The sequence below is a fragment of the Rattus rattus genome, chromosome 4 (assembly GCF_011064425.1).
Source record: "Rattus rattus isolate New Zealand chromosome 4, Rrattus_CSIRO_v1, whole genome shotgun sequence".
NCBI lineage: Eukaryota > Metazoa > Chordata > Mammalia > Rodentia > Muridae > Rattus > Rattus rattus.
The window spans coordinates 82,499,886-82,521,675 of record NC_046157.1 but is presented as its reverse complement, the minus strand read 5'-3'; the positions used below and the strand labels follow the sequence as shown (position 1 = coordinate 82,521,675).

The 21,790-nt window shown below is 47.1% G+C and overlaps 1 protein-coding gene across 1 annotated transcript; it reads left to right on the top strand.

The window, feature by feature from the left end:
- Positions 1-8,956: 8,956 nt before the first annotated feature.
- Positions 8,957-18,871, top strand: Mrps10 (mitochondrial ribosomal protein S10). The gene is made up of 7 exons (XM_032900589.1): positions 8,957-9,035; positions 12,201-12,265; positions 12,349-12,421; positions 14,937-15,073; positions 15,785-15,893; positions 17,634-17,723; positions 18,065-18,871. The coding sequence occupies exons 1-7, from the start codon at positions 8,988-8,990 to the stop codon at positions 18,146-18,148; spliced, it is 606 nt and encodes a 201-aa protein (XP_032756480.1). The 5' UTR covers positions 8,957-8,987; the 3' UTR covers positions 18,149-18,871.
- The last annotated feature ends 2,919 nt before the right edge of the window (positions 18,872-21,790 follow it).

Here is a 21,790-nt window from a genome sequence, read left to right as displayed (position 1 = left end):
GAGGTGTCTCATCTGGGCTGTGTTCTCGTGAGGCCGTTTCCCTCGGGCGAGCCTCGCTCTTGTGTTGCTTTGCTTTCAAATGTCAGCCACCCTGGTTGCCTTTTATCTCCAAACTTGCTGTGTGTGTATGGGCGTGTGTGCGTGTGCACGCGTGTGTGTGTGTGTGTGTGTGTGTGTGTGCATGTGTATGTGTGTGTGTGTGTGTGTCGGAAGCAGGTTATCCCATTCGTTCTGGGACTTTAGACCATGTTTTCCCACAAAGAATTATTTTATTCTCTTCTGTCCTGCCAGAAAGAGTTCTCTCAAATCAGAAGAGTTAACACATCTCTCTCTCTCTCTCTCTCTCTCTCTCTCTCTCTCTCTCTCTCTCTGTCCCTCCCTTCCCGCCTCCCTCCATCTCTCCCTCTCTCTTTCTCTGTTTTCAACATGGTCCACGGCCAGTGGAGTCCTGAACTTATTTTGCACCACTGAAACGTACTGTGAAACCTCCTCCACTCTGACTTGCTCTAACGTGAGTGCTGGACTAAGGCTTGCCTAGATGTTAGCTGCAGAGAGAGATAGGTTTCTCTAACGCATAGAGATTAGCAGGTGCGATTTCAACTGCTTTAAAAGCCAACACAGATGTGTCCAGATTCAAGTTTGCTCGCATTCAAACAATGAATGTATTTGTTCCAAGTCACTTACCAAAGCGATTGCAGACTTCTCTAAACTATATGTCTTTGCTCTGTCCCCGACAGCAGGGGGCGCCATTTGTACTTGAAGGCAATAAACCTGTAATCCGACAAAAAACGTCATTGCCTAGGCTTTTGTTCTCAGTTGGGGTGACCCCCTCCCACTGCTAGTGTACAGTCAGACTGGACCACTGCTCCTGGCACAGACAGGTGCCTGTCAGCCTCCCTTCTGTGGCTATGGCCCATGGCCTTCAGGTCAGGTGTTTTCAGGTCTTAACCCTCCCTGAGTAGACTAGCTCCCCAGCTCCGTCTAAGTGTAGCTGTCATGCTGGGCCACTTATGCTGGCCCGTGATCAGCTTGGCATTAGAGAGCATCCTAGTGGAGGAGTAGGATTGGATACCCTTCACATTGGATTCTACAAAACCATTTGGCACATACTCGGGGCCAGGGCACCGTGGCCCACCGCAGCCCCCACTCAGGCAGTGGCTTCTGAGTCTCAGGAAAGCCACAAACAGAAGACTATTTACAAAGATTCTTTTCCTGTTCGTCACTGTTTTTAGAACTATGAACTCTTGAGGTCCTTTCTGGGTGGGGGTGGGGGGGTACATTTTCCTTGCTGTTGTTTCAAAGGGTTGTCGTAGCCTGTGTGTGATCTCAGAAGTGTCGCTTTAAGAACCCCCCTGGGCATCGTGCATGAGCTTCCTTTAAAACCATTCCAGCCGCCACCCCTCAGCAGACCGCCAGGCCCTGTCTGTCATGGCGTCTGCTTAGCTACAGAAAAGAGCGAATGCCCAGAGAACTTGGGGAAGTTCGTGTCCTCCTCCTGCTTGGGGATTTGCCCAGTTTGAAACCTTAGAAACAAGCTGACTTGCCACCACCAGTATCCAATGCACAGCTCATTTTGATTTGTCATGCAGAATAGCATAAGGAATATTTTGACTTGAAATAACCAAAGAACTCCTCCTTAATGAGACAGTTCAGATATCTGTGTTTGTATTTCCTATCAGCTTAAAGTTTAATTGACTTCCAATTAAAAGATTGCACTTTTATTTTCCAGAAATGATTTTACCTGCATGTGCGTGTTCTGTTTTAGCTGCCCCTCCCCCCAAGACCCCAAAGAACTTCTCTTCCTGATGGTTAATGTCTCCACCCAGCTCCCACTGACTCGATGGTTTTTCAGTAATGGATTTAGACTCCCTTTGAGGAAGCTTGTATATAAAAAGTTAACAGATATATTTTATGGAAAAACCCATCTTATTTTCAAATATATTTAACTGCTGTTATATTTTATTAGAGGAAGGTTGTAAATATTTTCTAGGAGTTCTATTGTAAAGAAAAGTATTTTTGAAAAAAATTAATGTAATAAAAAGGAAAACGTTTCTAAAGAGTGGCTGTGACTGCTTCCTGCTCTGCTCTCGTTCTGCTGTGGTCTTGGCCAGTGACGTGCATGCCTTCGTATCAGGATGTAACTCAGATTTGCACTATTCCAAGTTAAAACATCGTCATTTCTAACGTGCTTAACTGTGTTTCCGGAATGCAGTTCCCTCTGCACAGCGGAGCGCTGTGTGGAGTCTACTCGTGTATTTTTAATGCGTGTATTTTTAATAAGGGTTTTATGTAACATTTTGGCAAAAAAAAAAAGGAAAAAGAAAAAAGAAGAGGACAGTATTTTCTAATGAATTTTATAATAACGTTTTGCTAAAAAAAAAAAAAAATGTTTCTTCCTAGGTCAGTTTTTGTTAAGGTAAATCAAACTCAAACGTCTTATTTTCCAGGGGTTTAAAAAAAAAATTGAAGTTGGAAAGCAACGTTCTGTTTGGACGTCACATGTAACAAATGAATAAAGATGTTTTGTAGACCTGTCCTTTAAAGGTGCATTCCTTAAATTAAAGTGATGATGGTGATGATCTGGGTATCCTAAGCCGTTTCCCATCCCAAAACGCTCTGTGTCGTGCTGTTTTAGATTGACGTTGTTGTTGTCGTCGTTGTTGTTGTTGCTGCTTGAATGATCACAAGACTTTTGCAGACGAGAACGGGAGAATGTTAAGGACAGTCCAGCTAATCATCCTTCTGAGAAACTGCCGGTTCCCACAGGTGGCCGTTCTTCCACTAGAAGTGTAACGATCCAATACGCTTGGTGTTGCATTCGCTGTCCTGAAATAAACCTTTACGAGTCTCTCTTGGCTCAAACAATCCTTCTTTCAGCCACGGACGAGTCCTGGTGGCACAGTCAATGCTAACTCTGCTACCTCAGCTGTTCTGTGCACAACGGGGTTTAGACCTGCTGGTCAGATCCTATTTCCATTAAAATGTTTCTCCTGCCTGGAGAAACAAGAACAAGGACTTACACCTTGGCTCCGCTCGTGATGGATGAGCCACTTGAAGACATGGCATTCTCCCAACTGTGCCACCCAAGAAGCATTTGATCCCAGCCCTTGGGAAGCAGAAGCAGGCAGAGCTCTCAGAGTTTAAGGTCCACTGGTCTACAAAGCAAATTCCAGGTCAGCCAGGGCTTCACAGTGGGACCCTTCACCCCCCCCTAACCCCCAGCAAAAGAAATCTTACTGGAAGTCCTCAACAACAGCTGTGTGCTAAGCCTGATTGATTTGCATTTTAATACGAATTTCTAAAATGTATGCGTGTTTGCTTTTCAGTAGTCAGCAATAAATTTGGGAGGAGATTTGATATTTTACGTTTTATATAGTTTGCCCTGAATGAGGCTTTCTCCTTCTGCACCTTGACCGTCTAGATCCTTTTTGGAACTTTAATTTTAATCATTCTTTTAGATCATCCTTTATCAAAAGAGCTACCCAAGATTCAGTGCACATACAGCATAAACTGAGTCAGCTTCTAGGGGCCACAGTCCCAGGCCCCCTTAAAGGGGCACCACCGCACCCATTCAGGCAGTCATTCACTCATTCGGTCCTCATGAGCTACCCTACACTCAACACATTCGACACCGTAATGCACGTCTGTGACAGAAGCTGCGCCAATAGCTTCACTGAAGAACCGGATATTGAACCAGAGCAGATCAGGCTGGCCCACTTTGCCATCCAAAGAGCAAAGTTTAGACTTTATTAAATCCAAGAACGTCTTCACGTACACCTCTGGGATCCTACACTGTAGTCATTTGCTAAGGCCTCTCAGTTCTCCCAGGTCCACTCTGTGGAAGAAAGCACTCACTCTTCGGAGAACGGAAATCGAATCCTGAATTGTGCAGGTCTGCTGGCTGCCCCAGGTACAGCCAGTCAGCTAAGAGGTGTGTTCTAGGAAACCGGGTAAGCTTTTAATCAAAATGTAATTCTAAGGGCGTTTTAAGAAACCGAGGAGGGTGCTGGAGAGATGGCTCAGCGGTTGAGAGCACCTGACTGTTCTTCCAGAGGTCCTGAGTTCAATTCCCAGCAACCACATGGTGGCTCACAACCATCTGTAATGGGATCTGATGCCCTCTTCTGGTGTATCTGAAGACAGTGACAGTGTACATATATATATATATATATATATATATATATATATATATATAAAATAAATGAATAAATCTTTAAAAAAAAGAAAGAAACCGAGGAGCACCTCTCAGGTGCAGACGTGGTCTATGACTCACAAATGCCTCGACATAAAGGAATGTTTTGGGGAAAATAAAATCAATAATCAATAATTCCTCACAACAGCCACAGCAAAAAAGCTAGAGAGGGGTAAATTGCTCCCTTTATACAAAGTCAGGCATGATGGTGCTTGCCTATGATCCCAGTGCCTGGATGGTAGAATCATTAAGGTCAGGAGTTCAAGACCAACCTTGGCTACACACAAAGTTCTAGGCCAGCTGAGCTACACAAGACTCTATCTCAAAACAGGGTAAAATGACTCAGCAGACAGAGAGATGCCAGGCCTCAGTTGGATCCCTGGATCCCATAAAGTGGGAGAAGAGAACCAACTTTCAAGAGTTGTGCTCTGACCTCCACATTACACTCGGGACACACACACAGTGAATACATACATATGTACGTACATACATACATACATAAACACACACACACACACACACACGTGCATGCATGCGTAAAGGGAGAAAACAAGTCTTTTGAAGAGTTCTCAGTTTAAAAACAATTGAAGCCAAGCCTGGAGGCGCACACCTTGATCCCAGCACATGGGAGACAGAGGCAGGAGGATCTCTGTGAGTTCAAGGTCAGCCTGGTCAACAGAGCGAGTTCTAAGACTTGGTTCTGTCAAAATATACTTCTGTCTGTTTTCTGGGCCTAAAGCAGGAACCTTCTAGAACAGTTCCTCTCAGTGGGTCAGACATTTGAAAGTTCAGGCTGTGTGGATATAAGGAACCGTGACAACTGCCCAGGGTCAGAACGCTGCTGGTGATTCACAGCGTGCTCCAAGGTTCCTGTCTATACCTAGAGCTCCCAGACTCACCTGCTGCCTGTGGCCTAAAGAAGCCACAGGCAGAGACAGGCTTCAGATCTTTAAAGCTGTGCTTCATGCCGATAGCTGTCGGACGGAAGAGACTCCGGGCTAACGGCCTAAAAAGCTAAGCTAAGCCTCACCTCTTACCAGACCATATGGGAGGACACAGGCATCTGTCATGCAGAGGTCAGCCCCACCCGCCCCCAGCCTGCTCTGGGCAGCGACCCAAACACTTCTTGAAACCCTGAGTGTGGAGCCCACCAAGATGACTCGAGAGTAAAGGAGACCTGAGTTCAGTTCCGCAGAACGCACGTGGCGGAAGGAGAGAAACAATTCTAAAAGTTTTCTGTGCTTTGACTCACACACACAAACATAAAATTAATAAATAGAATATGCCGGGGGGAGGGGGAACATCAATCTAGTTAGTGTCTTCCGGTGTCAAAACTCCAGGATCATTGGGGCTGGGAGGAGTTACTTTGGAACAGGTAAACCATGCCCAGTGTGTGTGTGCTAAGCCTAGAGTGTCATGTGTGTACTGACTTCTTGCAACATGCAGTACAAGTGTGTGTGTGTGTGTGTGTGTGTGTGACACAGACTATGGAAGTGACTGACCTCTGTCACCCCAGTCTCCTGATGGCTAACCCAGCCTTTTTCCTTTAGAATGTGTGCCAGGTAGCTGAATGTCACCTTGACACAAGATGTGATGGTTCTTCCTGGCTGTCAACTTGACTACACCGGGACTGAACTACAATCCAGATAACGGGGGGCACACCTGTGATCCAGATCTTGAGGCTGGAAGACACAGGCTTCTGACCCAGATCTTGCCGTGGGATGACACACACTTTTGATCCAGATCTTGAGGGCACTGTGGCCATGAAAAGCTTAGGCCCAGGCAAGATAGTATATGCCTTTGATCCCGGGAGGCAGAGGCAAGCCAATTTGTGAGTTCAAGGCCAGCCTGGGACTGGGCAAGATCCAAGTAAACAACGGCTTAGGTCTAGGCGTGGTGGTGCACACCTTTAATCCGGTCCATACCTGCCGCAGGAGGCCTACACAAGGACAATGGAAGAAGGAAGGGCTCAAGCTTCACCGGCTGTGCTTACTTGCCAGCACATCTGTTGGAACCTAGTTCTTCCGGATTCCAGCTTATACAGAAGACCAGCTGAAACACCCATTCTTGTGGGACTGAGCAACTGTTAGATTCTTGGACTTCCCATTCACAGCTGCCCATTGTTGGGTTAGTTGGACTGCAGACTGTAAGTCGTTACAACAAATTCCCTTAATATAAAGAGACACCCCATGAGTTCTGTGACTCTAGAGAATCCTGACTGATACAACCATCATCTGAGAGATGGGAGCTCAGCTGAGAAAACGCCTCCATACCAGCAGGCTGTAAACAAGCCTGGAGGGCGTTTTCTTAATTAGTGACCCCGGGGCTGGTGGTCCCGGGTTCTAGAAAGCAGGCTGAAGAACAAGGACAAGCCAGTGTGCATACATCCTGCCAGGCGTCATGGCCTCTGCATCAGCTCCTGCCCCCAGGTTCTGCCCTGCCTGAGTTCCTGCCCTGACTTCCTTCGATGATGAACCGTGATATGGAAGTGAAAGCTGAATAAACCCTTTTTTTCCAAAGTTGCTTTGATCATGGTGTTCATCGAGGCAATATAAACCCCAAGACTCTAACTTCTGCACTCGCCCCTGAGGCATGACCCAGAAAAACAGTTTTATGACCCATAACGACTTAGGAGAGGAAAACGAGAGGTTCTGAGAAAACCATAGCATTCGAGCATAGACGCAGAGAAGTCTGATGAAGCCAAGGCAGCTCTGGTGGCCACACGCCGTCCTGAAAGAGCTGAATCTCAACTGAGGGAATCTACCGAGACAAAAGCCAAGGCCTCCAAGAAGAGGACATCTAGTCGTTAAGGCAGCTTAGGGCACACCTCTCTGGTTCCAATTAGCAGAGCATGCCACTGAGTCGATGAAAACAAGTCAATCAAACTTTCTTTGTGAAGTGGGGTGGGCAGGAGGGTACCTTTAGTCTCCTCATCCGAAGGAGACATCGAATGCTGAACATGAGTCCGTCATAGACAGAACCAGCCCACTGCACAGGTGAGCAGTCCCGGAGCTAGGATTGTGAAGGCTGTTACGGGTTCAGCTGTAGTTCACCATTTGACCTTGGCCAAGTCAACCCGACTCTGAATGTCACCTTACAATTAAGATACAGTTACCTCTGTGAGCATGAGATTAGGTCATTTCCTAGCCGAACTGCTGCTATCTTTACGGGTGCAGCAGACTCACCTGAGCTGAGACCATCTAGAAGGACAGGAGGCTGGGCGAGGAGCCATCGTCAAGGTACCACGTGGAAAGATGGATGCAAAGTTTAGAAGTAGCAAAGAGATGAAGGTTGGGATACTCTCGGAACGGACCACTGGCTGAGAGGGACAACTCTGAATGTCACGATTTAGAGAGAGCCTAATTCTGAGGAAGCCTCTGGGGTGCCTGCGCAGGTAGGGCATAGCCAAGTCCAGCCATGTACTAATGAAGATTCTGTTTCCACATAAAGACCACATAGAGGCCAGCCTGAGGAAAGTAGTCCGTACTCACAGGCCTTCCATCAGTTTGTACCATCTGGACCAAATCATTCTTCGCTTAATTCTCTGGCCTGCCAAATAAGACGACTAATGTCTACCTGTGGAAGACCCAGCTTTACATTGGCATGATGCTTTATTGAGATACTGTATCAGCTGGCTTTGTGTGTCAAGTTGACACAAGCTGGAGTCATCGGAGAGGAAGGCGCCTCAGTGGAAGAGGTGTCTCCATGAGATCCAACTGTAAGGCATGTTCTCAATTGGTGATCTATGGGGGAAGGCCCAGCCCACTGTGGGTGCTGTCATCCCTAGGCTAGTGGTCCTGGGTTCTATAAGAATGCAGACTGAGCAAGCCATGGGAAGCAAGCCAGTAAGCAGGACCCCTCCATTGGCATCTGCATCGTCTCCTGCTTCCAGGTTCCAGCCCTGCTTAAGTTCCTGTCCTGACTTCCTCCAATGATATACTATGATCTGGAAGTGTAACTAAATAAACCCTTTTCTCACCAGCTTGCTTTTTGGTTATGGTGTTTTCTCACAGCAATGGAAACCCTAACTAAGGTAGATACTTTGTATCGTTCTCATTAAGTTGATCCTGATCCATTTTCCCAATAACCTCTGAACAGCCAGGATGTAGAAGAGATGCCACAAATTCAGGATGACGTTTATCATATAGCATTTAATCTCATTTAATCCTCTACTGCTTTGTCCTCCTCTCTACTTGGCAAATGGAAAAAAAAAAAAAAAAGGGTTCAGAGTATGGAAGAAAGTTGATCAAGTCATCCACCTAAATAGAAACCAGAGCTCCTAAGTGTGGAGTTTCCATTACGTTAAATGCTTGAGAAGGCATTTTGAAAAACACAATTTAGAAATACCCATTATCAAGTCTGGCATTCCGACGGTGTGAACAAAGTTTAACAACAAAATGGCTTTTGCAATAAGGTAAAATGTTAGAATTTGGACTCAGTAGTAACAGCAAATTCCTTTCCAAGTATGCGTTTTGTTGGGTGCGTCTCAAAGCAAACAAACAAGAAACACCCACGACAAATATAATTAGGCTATATAGCATATAGATAGAACCTGGCAGTTTATCCAGATGGCGAAAGCGACGCATCCACTCAAAAACTTAAATGAATGAGTGAATAATAAACAAGTAAATAAATAATAAAGTAGAAATTTAAATTAAAAAAAAAAATCAAGGGGCCACGTCTCTATGGTTGTTTCAGTGCCGGAATACAGGAGACACTCTCTCTTTTTCGAACTCTATGGTTCGAGGGCACGGCTGTGACCCCGGAAGCGATCCTGGGAGGTCAGGGCACCAAGATGGCGGCGCGCGCAGCGTGTGTGGCTGTCTGCCGGCGCCTGCAGCAGGTAAAGGGGTGGTCGGGAAACCCTGGCGGCCGAAGGCGTCGTCACCGAGTCCCGCTGCTACCCTCTACCCAGCCGGCTAGGAGTGTTCCTCCAGAGTTGTTATTAGGAAGGGTCAAGAAAAGGGCTGATTTTTTTTTTCCCGGAGACACTCAAATTGACAAGATAGGAACTAGAACTATAGAATGTCAGAGCGGGAAAGATGAGAAAAATATGTTCAGAAGCCCTGCCTTCCGGTTAGAAAGGGCAGTGAAAACCTTGAGTTCAGAGAAGACAGGAATACTCGGATACTTAGGTGCTGAGCCGGGTCTGGACTCAGAAAGCTCGCGTGGAGCTACATTGAGAGGTCCTCCTCGCCTCCAGGGGTTGAAGAGATTGACTCGAAGGGCTCCGAGGAATGGGTTAGATCTCCCTCAAGAGGTCCTTTGAAGAAGGAAAACTTGACTGATGTTGCACGGCGTGAATCACAGCACTGGGGAAAGGAGGCAGGCGGACTTCTGGGTTCGAAGACAGTCAGTCTACGTGTTGAGATCCTGTGGCAAAATAAATAATTAGACAACAACAAAAACTAGGCGGTCTCAAGAACTTTGGCCTCAAGACCCTTGTGGTTTTGAAAATAAAGCTCAGAACTGGACCTCTAATAAGACTACTTGTAAAGCCTGAGGAAGATTGCCCACTAGCCTGGCCTGCAAATTGAGACCCTGTCTTCAAAAATAAACTATTTTTTAAAAAGGGAGGGCTGAGACTAGCTCAGTTGCTAGAGACCTCAATGCCTAAAGCCAGCCCTGGGTTGGATCTACAGCAGCACATAACCCAGAGACGGCAGCCCACACCTGTCACACCAGCCCTTGAGAGGTCAAAGCAAGAGGATCAGAAGTTCAAAATCACTCTCAGCTACATACAGAGTTCAGAACCAGAGTGGGCTCCGTAAACTTGTGTCTACAAAAACGTTTGTCCTTTATACTAGAGACTGAACCCGGGGCCTTGCGCACACCAGACAAAGGTCCTGCCACTGACTCCCATTCTTAGCCTTCTGTGGAACTCAAGTCCTCTGCAAGAACTGTGGGCCGTCACTCCAGCCTCCAGATCTTCCCAGGTTAAATTAGTTCACACTTTAGAAAGACTGCTTCGCAAAGCAAATGCAAGTTTGATGGAGAGTAATGCCTCAGTATGCAGCCTCACGGCAGAAGCGGCTTTCTTATTTGTTTTTGCACACCATCTTTTATCATATAGTACAACTCAGGCAGCTTTGTAAGACTCCACTGTACACCAGCCAGAGGATGAAAGCAGAAAAGCCTTGAGTAATTCTTAGTGAGTTTTGGTTTCAGGCTTTCTGAGAGTGTCTTAAGGATTCACACTTGTATAACACTGATCTTAATAAAACTACATGAGAGCTAGAGAGGTGAGGTAGCTCAGTGGTTAAGAGCACTTGCTGCACAACCATGAGGTCTGGGGTTCAGGTGACAGCACCAGGCTATCAAGAGGGTCACTCATGCCCCCCTGTGACCCAGCTCCAGGGGTTCACAGGAGGTCCACTGAAGCTTTTTGGCTTCCAGAATAGACAAGAAAATTTTGAGTCCTGGGAGCAGTGAGATCCTACCGTAAGCAGGTGCAGAGTGACAGAGAATGACAGCTTCTAGCCCCCAAACACTTGCACATACATGTACATGCATGTAGAAACACCATACAAATGTAGAATTATTTTTTTTTAAAGAAAACTAGGATGCCAGAGACAGAAGTGTTTGCACTTGTGAGAAAAACTATCCAGCCAGATCTGTACACACCCAAACCCTTAAAAAAGTTAAAGCTGCAGGCAGTGGTTCACAGCAAACCCTCGGGAGGCAGACTCCAGGCCATCCCCATCTCTCCAGTTGGAGGCCAGGTCGGAAGGCACGCAACCCCCACCTCAGAGTCAACAGACATTTCAGAATATGACTGGGAAATGTGCTTCTTAGCATTTGGGTCGCTGGTGTCGGAGAGGTTACTGTCTGAGTGTGAGGGCCACGATGACACATGCTCTTACACTGAGCCTGGTGTCCTTGCTTGTAAGCCAAGTAAGGCTGGAAACGTGTGTCCCAGCAGAAGAGCAAGGAAACAAGCGAGGTCTCTCTAATCCTGGCCGTTCTGGAACTTGCTCTGTAGACCAAGCTGGCCCCCAGCTCACAGATCCTCCCGCCTTGCAATGGCAGGGTTAAAGGCGTTCACTACAGGGAACAGAGGCTGTTGTAATGCACCCGCTAGTTGTTTTAATTCCTCTACTTGTGCCTCCCTGTTATTTTTGTCTTTGTTGTATTTTTTAAAGAATTTATATTGCTGCTTTCAAGGTTAAGCTTGGGTGGCTAAGAAGCTGAGATCTGAACAGTACCGTTTGCCTCCTTTCCACAAGGGGGCGCTCACTTAAAGGATTTGTGCAGTGCTGCGTTAGGGCAGCTTGTGGAGTTAATGATGGGTATAAACGTGTGTGCTGTATTCTGTGTAATTTACAAGCAAGGTGCTTCAGCCAAGCAAGACTAGATTATACAGACATGTAATTTTAAAAGACTTTTGTTGTTCTCTGTTTTGTTTCTGGAACAAATGAATCCTCTGTACTTCTGGCTGTCCTTGAACTCATGGCTCTTCCTACTCCACCTCCAGAGTGCTTAGAGCAAAGGCACATGCCAGTATGCCTAGCCGAGCGGATCTGGTTGTGTTTTTAGTTCATGCATCTTTGTGTGTACCTATGTGAGTTTTCTGTGCACCACATGCACGTGGGTGCCCATGGAGGCCAGAGGGTACCAGATGCTCTGGAACTGGAGTTACAGTGGGTGTGGGTGCTGAGAACTGATCACAGTAAACATCTTTGTTTGTTTGTTTGTTTGTTTGTTTGTTTGTTTGCCTTTTGGTTTTTCAAGTCTGGGTTTTCCTATGTAGCTGTCCTGGAACTCGCCGTATAGACCAGGCTGGCCTGAAACTCGGAGACTCGCTGCCTCTGCCTCCTGAGTGCTGGGATTAAGGTGACTGTGCCGCCACTGCCCAGCACTTTGTTTTTAATTAAACCTAATTTGGCCGTTTTGGCACCCAGTGTTTTCCTCTGAAAGATCGAGACCCTTTTACTGGGCACCATATACCTTTTGGCTTGTGCTCTGGGAATTGATTGACTTCTGACACCTGTCCCCTCCATTCTTTTAGGAATTGGGGAATTCATCTATAAATGGTGCTAGGAGCAGTACAATCAGAACCGGAGGCCTCCTGCTGTAAGTATGCAACTGTGTTTGCTTAATCATGCTAGAAAACAGAGCTCTGTTCTGTGTGACTGAGGCTTCTCTTTCTCACACAGCAGTGCCAGGATGAAGTGGGTACCATTGTCAAATCTGCACATGGATGTCCCAAAGGATCTGGTCCGACCTACGGTAGGTGTCTCCCATTGACTGGGCAGGGCAGGGAAGGCCTGTACTCCAGCTCTTAGGATAAAAGTAGGCTATCATTTACATAGCCTGCCTAGGTTACATGTAACCCATCTCAAAAAATAGCAACAACAAAAGGGATTACATTAATAATTTCAATCTTTTCTTGGTTATTTCATTAAGGCCTATTTCCCAAACACATATACTTCTTTATTGTAGAATCCCAGCAAGTGCACAGTGTAGACTGTGATATCCTGGGCTATTTTTGATGCTATCCAAGTAAGTCCTAAAAGAAACCATAATTTACCCTAAATAAATGTGGTAATGAGCAATATCTTGCTCTTAGCTCAGCATAATTCAGGAGTGTGATATTTAATTTGCTGAATCATTGACTCACAAAAAGATAATCTTTCTGTGGCCTTGAGGCTTTCCTTGGGGATTCTGAGCCTGGGCTTGTGCGTGGCTCAGGTCACACTAAACAGGTCATTGGGACAAAACTGGGATACACAAGTAGCTATGTGGCCGTAGAGAGTTTAAGACAAGATGCTGTCTAGCCCAGGCTAGCCTCTAATGAGCTATGTAGCCAAGGATGACCTTGAACTCCTAATCCTCCAGCCTTACGTTGAGTGATAAGCTTACAGGTCACCAGTCCCAGTTCTTACTAAAGTCCCAAATAATCTAAATCTTTCCATTTCTCAGTTTAGTTTAGTCTAGGCTAGCTCAGTCATCACACTGCAGGCTCAGTGTGAGACCCTGTTCCGAAATACATGCTCTGGTCAGTGAGGTGACTCAGCAGGTAAGAGCAGTTACCACCCAGCCTGTCGCCCTGGGGTCAGTCACTAGGACCCACATGGTAAAGAAGGAGAGTCAGTTCCCACAAGTGTCCTGTGACCTCCATGTGTGTTCCAGAGCATGCACACAGACAAGTGCAATTTTTTTTCTTTTTTTCAGAGCTGGGGACCGAACACAGGGCCTTGCACTTCCTAGGCAAGCGCTCTACCACTGAGCTAAATCCCCAACCCCTGACAAGTGCAATTAACATTTTATTTTTAATAGTAAGATAGATATCCAGAAAGGTGGTTCAGCAGATGGGGAGGGGTGTTTGCCACCAACCCAACCTGAGTTCATGTCCCAGAACCACTCCACATGCATGTGTGGTGCACGCACATGCACATACGTATATGTGTACACACACACACACACACAAACACACACCTCTCTTTACTACTTATTCTGGCCACTTAAGAACTTCTGGGAAACGGGTTGGGGATTTAGCTCAGTGGTAGAGAGCTTGCCTAGCAAACCCTGAAGGCCCTGGGTTGGTCCCCAGCTCCGGAAAAAAAAAAAAAAAAAAAAAAAAAAGAACTGGGAAATCAAACCTTGTGATGTTAGATGTCTAACTATTCCAAGCTAAACTGATAATGATCTCACAAGATATCTTCAGAAACCTTTTAAGATTTGTTGCAAATTCACAATAACTTTAAACCTAATAGGGGATCTTGAGGCTTAGCTCAGTAGAAGAGTTTTTACCTAGCACTCTCTAAACACCACGGAAGTTTAAATAGGTAAACAAGCCCTGCAAGATCGAATGGAGCATACCGTAGGGCTGTACATCCTCTCACACCCCAATTCTGATATAAATAAAGACCAGCTAACCCTGCCTTTCCACCATCTTACTTGTTGTAATTGAGAGCAGATGTCTGTCTTCCTGGTTACTAAGTGGCTCTCTTTTCAGGGGGGAAGCACTTTAACCTGACTCACTGGATTAGTAATAACCTTTCCCAGCCTAATGGGGAGTGAAATGAAGATAATTCCCCTCTGGAAGAAGTCAGAATGCCAAGCCTATTATTTCTAAGGTCTTTAGGTACTGGCGTGGAAGGTCCAGCCAGTGTCATAAAGTTTTAATTAGACATGAGTAATTTCCGTGTGAAGATAGGCCAGCCATACATGAATAAATTCGTAATAAAAGAGATGAGTAGAGCTAGCTGGGCTTTGTGTGACAATTACAGTGTTTAACAGTTGTATAGCAGTGTTTAACGATTCATGAGCACCTTAATTTGTGTCTTCATGGATTTTCCTCGTGAAATGTCAAGAGCTTTAGCACAAGCACAGTGCCTTAAACATGAGTAGGGGAGGAGCAGGAATCACAGCTCTCACTGTGCAGCCACTAGCGGAGAGCTGTCCAGTTCTGACCTTCTAACTGGGCCAGTTGGTAACAGACCCCGAGAACCTTCTCACCAGAAATCTGGGGCTCAGGAATAATTGAGTTGGAACCTGCGTCATGATCTTGTAGTGACTTTGAAGGTTGTGTGATCCTCCGAGGACTCCCACGGGTTTGGAAGGTCATTTTGCAGGTCTGTGTGGCACTGGGAGTGAGCAGTCAAGCTAGTAGTTTTAAGACATTGCCTGTCATTTTTCTCATTTATTAGTAAACTCTGAATTGTTCAAACAATAATACGTTGAATTTGCTGGATGTAAATATTACAAGAACTAAAGCCAAAACTTGTCTTTTTTATCTTAGATAACCACTTCTGATGAGCCAGACACGTTGTACAAACGCCTGTCCATTTTAGTGAAAGCCCATGACAAGGCTGTATTAGACAGTTATGAGTATTTTGCCGTGCTCGCTGCTAAAGAACTTGGCCTTTCTATTAAAGTGTGAGTATGACCTTTCCTAATCTGACCTGCTGTCTGCCATGATAGCTGTAAGATAGGATAAATTTGTGAGTGAAGTTGAGGCTTGTCCTGTGTAATCCTGACAAGTAGTGTCGCTTCCTGTCTGCTAGAATTGTTAGGTACTAGGGCAAGAAAAATGAAAAAACCCTTTCTAGAAATTGCACTGACGTAAGTAAGCCCAGGGAGGCCCTGTTCAGACATGATGGTGCATTGGCCAATGCTCCACTCTGCAGCCACCCTGAGCAGCACTGCTGCCTGGGAGCTTCCTGTAAGGGGGGCTTCATGCAGCGCCCGGGTCACGGCCTCACGGCACCTGGTCCTTCTGCACTGAACAGGGCTCACCCGAGGTTTGACAGTCTGTCCATAAACTACCCTAAAACAGCAGACGTTATACTCAAGTTTGTCACAGTCGCTGCTTCATGATTGGCATTCGTGTCGGCTGTGTGTGTGTGCACATTCCTGCGTGGCTCTGCTTGTCTGGGTGTGGGAAGGTGCTTCCTGCTGTCTGCAGTGTTTATCTTGGCCTGAGTATGTGAAAGCAGCTGTTACAGATGAGGCTCGACACAGCGGAATTGCTGATGGCAGTTAGCACCTGCGACTGAGCGAGGCTGACAGCAAAGCTGGGGCGATGCCTTGGTACAGTGACTCAGATGGAGCCTCACTGAGCCTCGGTCTGTCTGTCCACTAATGCAGACACGAGCCACCCAGGAAAATAGAGCGCTTCACTCTCCTCAAGTCAGTGCACATCTTCAAGAAGCACAGAGTCCAGTATGAGATGAGGACGCTCTACAGATGTCTGGAGGTGGGTGTCATCTGCCCAGCATGCTTCTGTGGGACACCCAACGGCATTAGCATGGAGCCCAACTTCACTTTCTCCTGGGCCCCGTCAGCTTCCTTTCAGCCTACCATCCCTACCACGGGTCTAGAAAGGTGGCTCTTGTTCTCGTGAAAGCTGTCCAATAAGAGCAAATGCAAAGCCACCTTTAGAGGTGTGGACTTTAAAATGGCTCAGCGTGTAAACATGGCCCAGGAACACAGCACTGGAGGGATTTTTGCTCACATTGCAGAAGTCCAGTTAATATTTTACACAGTTCACCCAAGCAAGCGCACTGTGGCTTACACCAGTTCTTAGGAGGCAGAGGCAGGAGAATCGGGAATTCAGGGCTCATCCTCGGCATCAGGGTGCGTTCAGTAGTACTCTGGACTACAGGGGTCTCAGAAAACAAAAAGCAAAGTGAAAGTGACATCACGGTAGGCAGAGGTGATAGAATGCACCTGTAATCCCACTTGGCGGACAGGGAAGAGGAGCTCTCCGTATGATGACCCTGTCTCAGACAAACAAGGGACTGCAGAGGCGGGTCGGTGGCTGACGCACTGGTTACTCTTCTAGAGGACCTGAGTTCAAGTCCCACATGCTGACTCTGAACCATCATCCGTAACCCCAACTCCAGGGGCAATTCAGGGGATCCAGTGTCCTCTCTGGCTACCGAGAACACCATACTCCTGGGTATGGTGCACAGCCATACTTGCAGGCAAAACACCCAAATGCATTTATATTTTTATTTTAAAGCAGACTAGACAGTCACTCCCTGCACACTGACTGGATCTCCCTCACCATGATACTCAGCAGGGGCCTGGGGGCTGCAAACATTGGCTTGGATTGTTCATACATCTACCTGGGTCACCACCGACTCAAGTTTGCATTCTGGGGTCAGACTGACAGGGCAGAACTTTAGGTCTTGGTGCTTCCTGCCTGTGTGACACATGCCCAACTCATCACATATAAAATGAGACTAAGAGCGGAGCCCACTTCCTAGGGTCAGTGACATGAGGCTGTGTGGCCACTTGAAATAATTCCTAGTGACCGTCAGCTGTCACAAGACACACTCGTGCATTCGGTGGAAAGCACAGTACAGGCGTGAGGTTCACTGACTCGACACTCCGCACCAAGCTCAGTCTGGATCTATACTGTTTTAAAAACATGTATTTATTTGTGTTGGGCCGTAGTGGGAGAATCCCAGCACTCAGGAGGCAGAGGCGGGCAGATCTCTGAGTTCGAGGCCAGCCTGGTCTACAGAGTGAGTTCCAGGACAGCCAGGGCTACACAGAGAAACCCTGTCTTTGAAAACCCATTTATTTACTTGTGGTTATAGATGGGGGTACATGCCACAACCCATGTGGGGAGTTGGAGGACCACTTGTGGTAGTCAGCTCTCTCTAGCAAGGTCTTGTCAGGGTTGAGAGGTCAGCTCTTACCCTGCCCCACATGGATGCCTATGGCCAGTAGAGGTCAGGAGAGGGAACTGGATGCCCTGGAACTGAAGTTGCAGGCAGTTATAAGGTATTGCGTGGGCGCTGGGAACTGAACTGGGCCTCCGCAGGAGCAGCCAGGGCCCCATCTCTCCAGCCTCCTGCACGGTTTAAAATGAGAATCTGAGAGAGTCCTTAGAGGAGCAGGCCTCGTCATCACCTGAAAGGGACAAAAGAGCCTCAGAGGCCTGTGGTCTGGCACTGAGGCAGGATGCGTTCATTTTCTGTTTCAGTTAAAACATTTGACCGGATGCACAGCCAATGTCTACCTGGAATACATCCAGCGAAACCTACCTGAAGGGGTGGCCATGGAAGTGACAAAGGTACAAGGGCTCACTGGGTGGGTCGCTCACTCTCACCCTGTCCTGGCTGTGGAGGAAAGGCCCGGGTACACTGGACACAGAGTTAGGCCCACCCCACCACCCAAGTCCTCACGGAGACACCGTAGAAGTCTCCCTAGGAGTTGTTGAGACTTGGGGACTACAGTATGGCCCCACTCGGAGGTCACTGGGGATCAGACAGCTTATGACTGGCCTTTATTCTCCTCTCCTCGGCAGCCCTCCGAGGTGAGGGGCTAAGGGAGAAGCAGGGGGTGTGACAGGCCAGTAGATCTGGTGATAGGCAGAGTTACCTGTGATCCAGGTTGCTTTGTTTCTGGTTTTAGACACAGATACAGCAGTTGCCAGAACACATCAAGGAGCCAATGTGGGAAACAGTTTCCCAGGAGAAAGAAGAAACCAAATCCTAAACCTCGGACAGCGGCTGTTCGGGGACCTGAACTGAGCAGACCTGTGTGTCCCACAGAGAGGCCCCGGCAAGGGGAGCCAGGGCCCCTGCCCTTGCTCTGTTGGGTCCTCAGCAGGGCAGCCAGGTTGGGTCTGGGGAAGCACCACTGTATCTGTTCTTTATGCCTGGCTATGCCTGTGTTCTGATCTGAACAAACATTAGCAAACTTCCATATGACCCGAAACAAAATAACCAGATTTAAACACTGTGTAGCACCACCAACTTCTTGTTAGCTTACGCTAATTTTATTTTATTTTGTTTTTATTTATTTATACATTCATTTCTTCATTTTTATTTCTGGAACTCAAAGAGATCTACCTGCCTCCCCCTCCCAGATGCTAGATTAAAGCTGTGTCTACCATGCATGGCTGGTTTGTGGTAATTTTAAATGTTTACTTGTTCATTCAACAGAAAAAAATGGTACCTTTCTCACACGCATTTTTACTCCCTAAACAACCTGTGGTAAAATGGATGCTGGGCAGTTTAAAATGTGGCCTTTGTGCAGCCAGCGTGTGTTGCCTGGAGGTGACAGCTAATGTCAGCACCCTGCATACTGCAGTGAGTCTCTGCTCTCAAGCGATTAGCAGTGTGTGTCCTATGATTCATTCATTCACCAAGCCTTTATTCAGTGAACTCTGCCCCAGGACTGTGGTGAGCACCAGTGATTAAACAGAACCAATGGCTTACACTTCCTGGGTCAGTGTTTTCCCTTCAGTCTCTCACTGGTAAGTGTTCTCATTTGTGGGTGTCCCTGCATTTTTTGAGGATACTTACTTGTCTGTGAAATTCAACTGCATATAAAGCCCAGAACGAGGCAAACAGCACAGGCTGAAACGGTTGGTCTTTTTGGCTTGGTTTGAGTAGAGTGGCTGGCATGGAGTCTGCTGTGTTTCTTACCGTCTGAGGAGGCCTCTGTGGGGTGCCCTCACTTCTCTACACAGAATTGCCTGGCCTGACATCTGTGTCAGTGCTCTGAATGCTGCTTTTGTGCTAGACTGTCATTACCTTGGGAAGAATCACAGCCCCATCGTCTGTGACCTCTTGCTCAGGTTTGGCTGTCATTCACAAAGTATGTCTAATCATACTTACCCCGGGAGTAAGCCTCAAGGTTAGGACCTAGCTGGTCAGACAGGAGCAGGACTAATGTTGGGTCTAGCAAAGCAGCAGTCTGACTCACTTTTATCTAAAAGGTGTGATTCTAAAAATGTCTAGAACCACACATAAAGTTTGAGGACTTTTTCTTTTATAGACAATAAAAGTCAATAGGACAAATGCTCACCACCCAGGACAGATGCTGACAAACCACTTCAGCGGATACACATCCGTTTCCAGTTGTTTTCAGATGAATACCCATACGCCATGTCACTCAGGTTAGTCATTTATGCAGTAAAATCCTTCACCGGTGGGATGTGAACTGGATAAGACATTGCTGTCACAAAGCCAGACACCTCTGGAACCCACATGGTGAGAAAGAACCACCCCAAAGTTGTCCTGTGACCTGTGCATGCCCAAACACTATAGGTGGATTTTAAAGTCTCATTTTAAGATAAAGACACCACTACACAGCAAATACTCTTTTAAAAAAAAAGATTTATGTGTTTTTAATTCTATATCTATGCGTGAGTGTGTGCACAAGGCCAAAGGTGTCATATCTTTTTTTTTTTTTTTTTTTTTTTTTTTTTATGTATGAATACACTGTCGTCTTCAGACACACCAGAGGAGGGCATCAGATCCCATTACAGATGGTTGTGGAGCCACCATGTGGTTGCTGGGATTTGAACTCAGGACCTCTGGGAGAGCAGTCAGAGCCCTTAACTGGGCTGAGCCATCTCTCCAGCCAAAGATGTCCTATCTTGAAGCTGGTGTGCACTGCCTAGTGTGGGTGCCAGGAACAGAAGACGGTTCTGTGACTGAGCAGTAAGGCCCTTACCTGCCAGACCGTCCCTTTAGGACAAGGTCACACCATTAACTCAAGCTGCCCTTGACTGTGCAGTCCTGCCTCACCCCCAGAAGTGCTGGATGCCAGGTGTGTGCCTTCAGGCTCTGTGAAGCTTGCCTGGTTGTGTCTGTTGGCACAGACAAGGTAATGTGTCCTAGGCTCAGAGGATAGGAGGTAAGGCGGTTTCATTAGGGTGCGGCCCTCCAGTAAGTGCACTGTTGGTTTCTCTGTGTGAAGCATGCTTTTCCATAGTAAGAATTGGAGTTTGCCTAAAGTTGCTGGTTACCTACAGATCCGCTAAAACTAAGCTAATCCCATACCAAGTTTCTGTCCTTTCAAAAGGAGTGACGAAGATAAACAAGCCATAGTAAAAAGATGAGGCAGGAGGATTACCAACAGTTCAAGGCTAATCCTGGCACAGTGGGGCTACACTTGAGTGGGATGTGGGAACTACCTACCTATTAAGGCCTGGGTAAAGCACCTCACATAGGCGTTCACTAAGTAGCCTCAGCTGGCAGTGATGCGATGTCTGCGTGTCGTGTGGAGAACCACCCAGAGGAGAGCCTAGCCCAGAGCATGGCTGGGAGGTTTTCCTCGGGTAGAACCGTGTAGCACGCCCACAACGGACACTCTGCCGTGCCATGTCTCTCCCAGGGGTGTCATGCACGTGCTGTCTGGTTTATTCCTTACGACAATAGAGCAGATGTGTCCTTAACCCCTTTACAGCAGAGCGGGCTGAGGCTTGAAACGCTGGGCCTGCTCACTTAGTCACTCAGTTGAAAGATGAACCCGGGGCCAAGTTCAGGTGAGTGGCAGGGCAAACCCAGGACCTAAAGGGGCTCTGAGCCAAGTGTGGGGTCACAGCTGTAAACCCAGCTCTGAGGAAGTGAGGCAAGAGGACTGTCGTAAGCTACAGTTAAAAACTCTCACAAAAGGAGGCTACAGCCAAGCATTTTCATGCACACCTTTAACCCCAGCACTTGGGAGGCAGAGGCAGGCAGATCTCTTGTCTCTCTGATCTGTTTAATGAGTTCCAAGACAGCCAGGTCTACACAGAGAGAACTGGCCTCAAAAAAGAAAAGAAGAGGGGAGGGGGTGGGAGGTCAAGAAGATAGCAGGTAAAGGCACTTGCCACTTCAGCCTGACTGAGTTTGTCTCCTGGAACTGGAAATAAACCGGTTTGTTCTGACTGCTACACTGTTATACACTTGGCTACACGCACACACACACACATGCACACGCACACACACAGCCTCAGCTACATAGTAAGACCTTGTCTTAAAAACAAAATAAGAAAACCTCTGTTGGGCCGGTAAGATGGTTCAGCAGGTAAAGGTGCTTGCCACCAAGCCCAGTAACCTGTGTTCAATCCCCGAGCCCCCTGGTGGAAGGAAAGAACTCCCAAAAGTTGTCCTCTGCCCTCCACACGGGGCATGAACATGCACACGCACACTCATATTTACAACTTTATTTTTAAAGCTGTGACGAACTCAAACACACACGCCCATTTCAGTGTGTTCAGACCTTCTTCCCAGTTCCCCTCCCTCAGGCCGGATTGGGGGAAGCATCCTAAGGATAATGTCAACAAAGGGACTGGTGGGCCCGCTGCTGCCACAGCCCAGAGTGAGGGGACAACACAGCGTTCCAGCCACAGCAAGGCAGGAT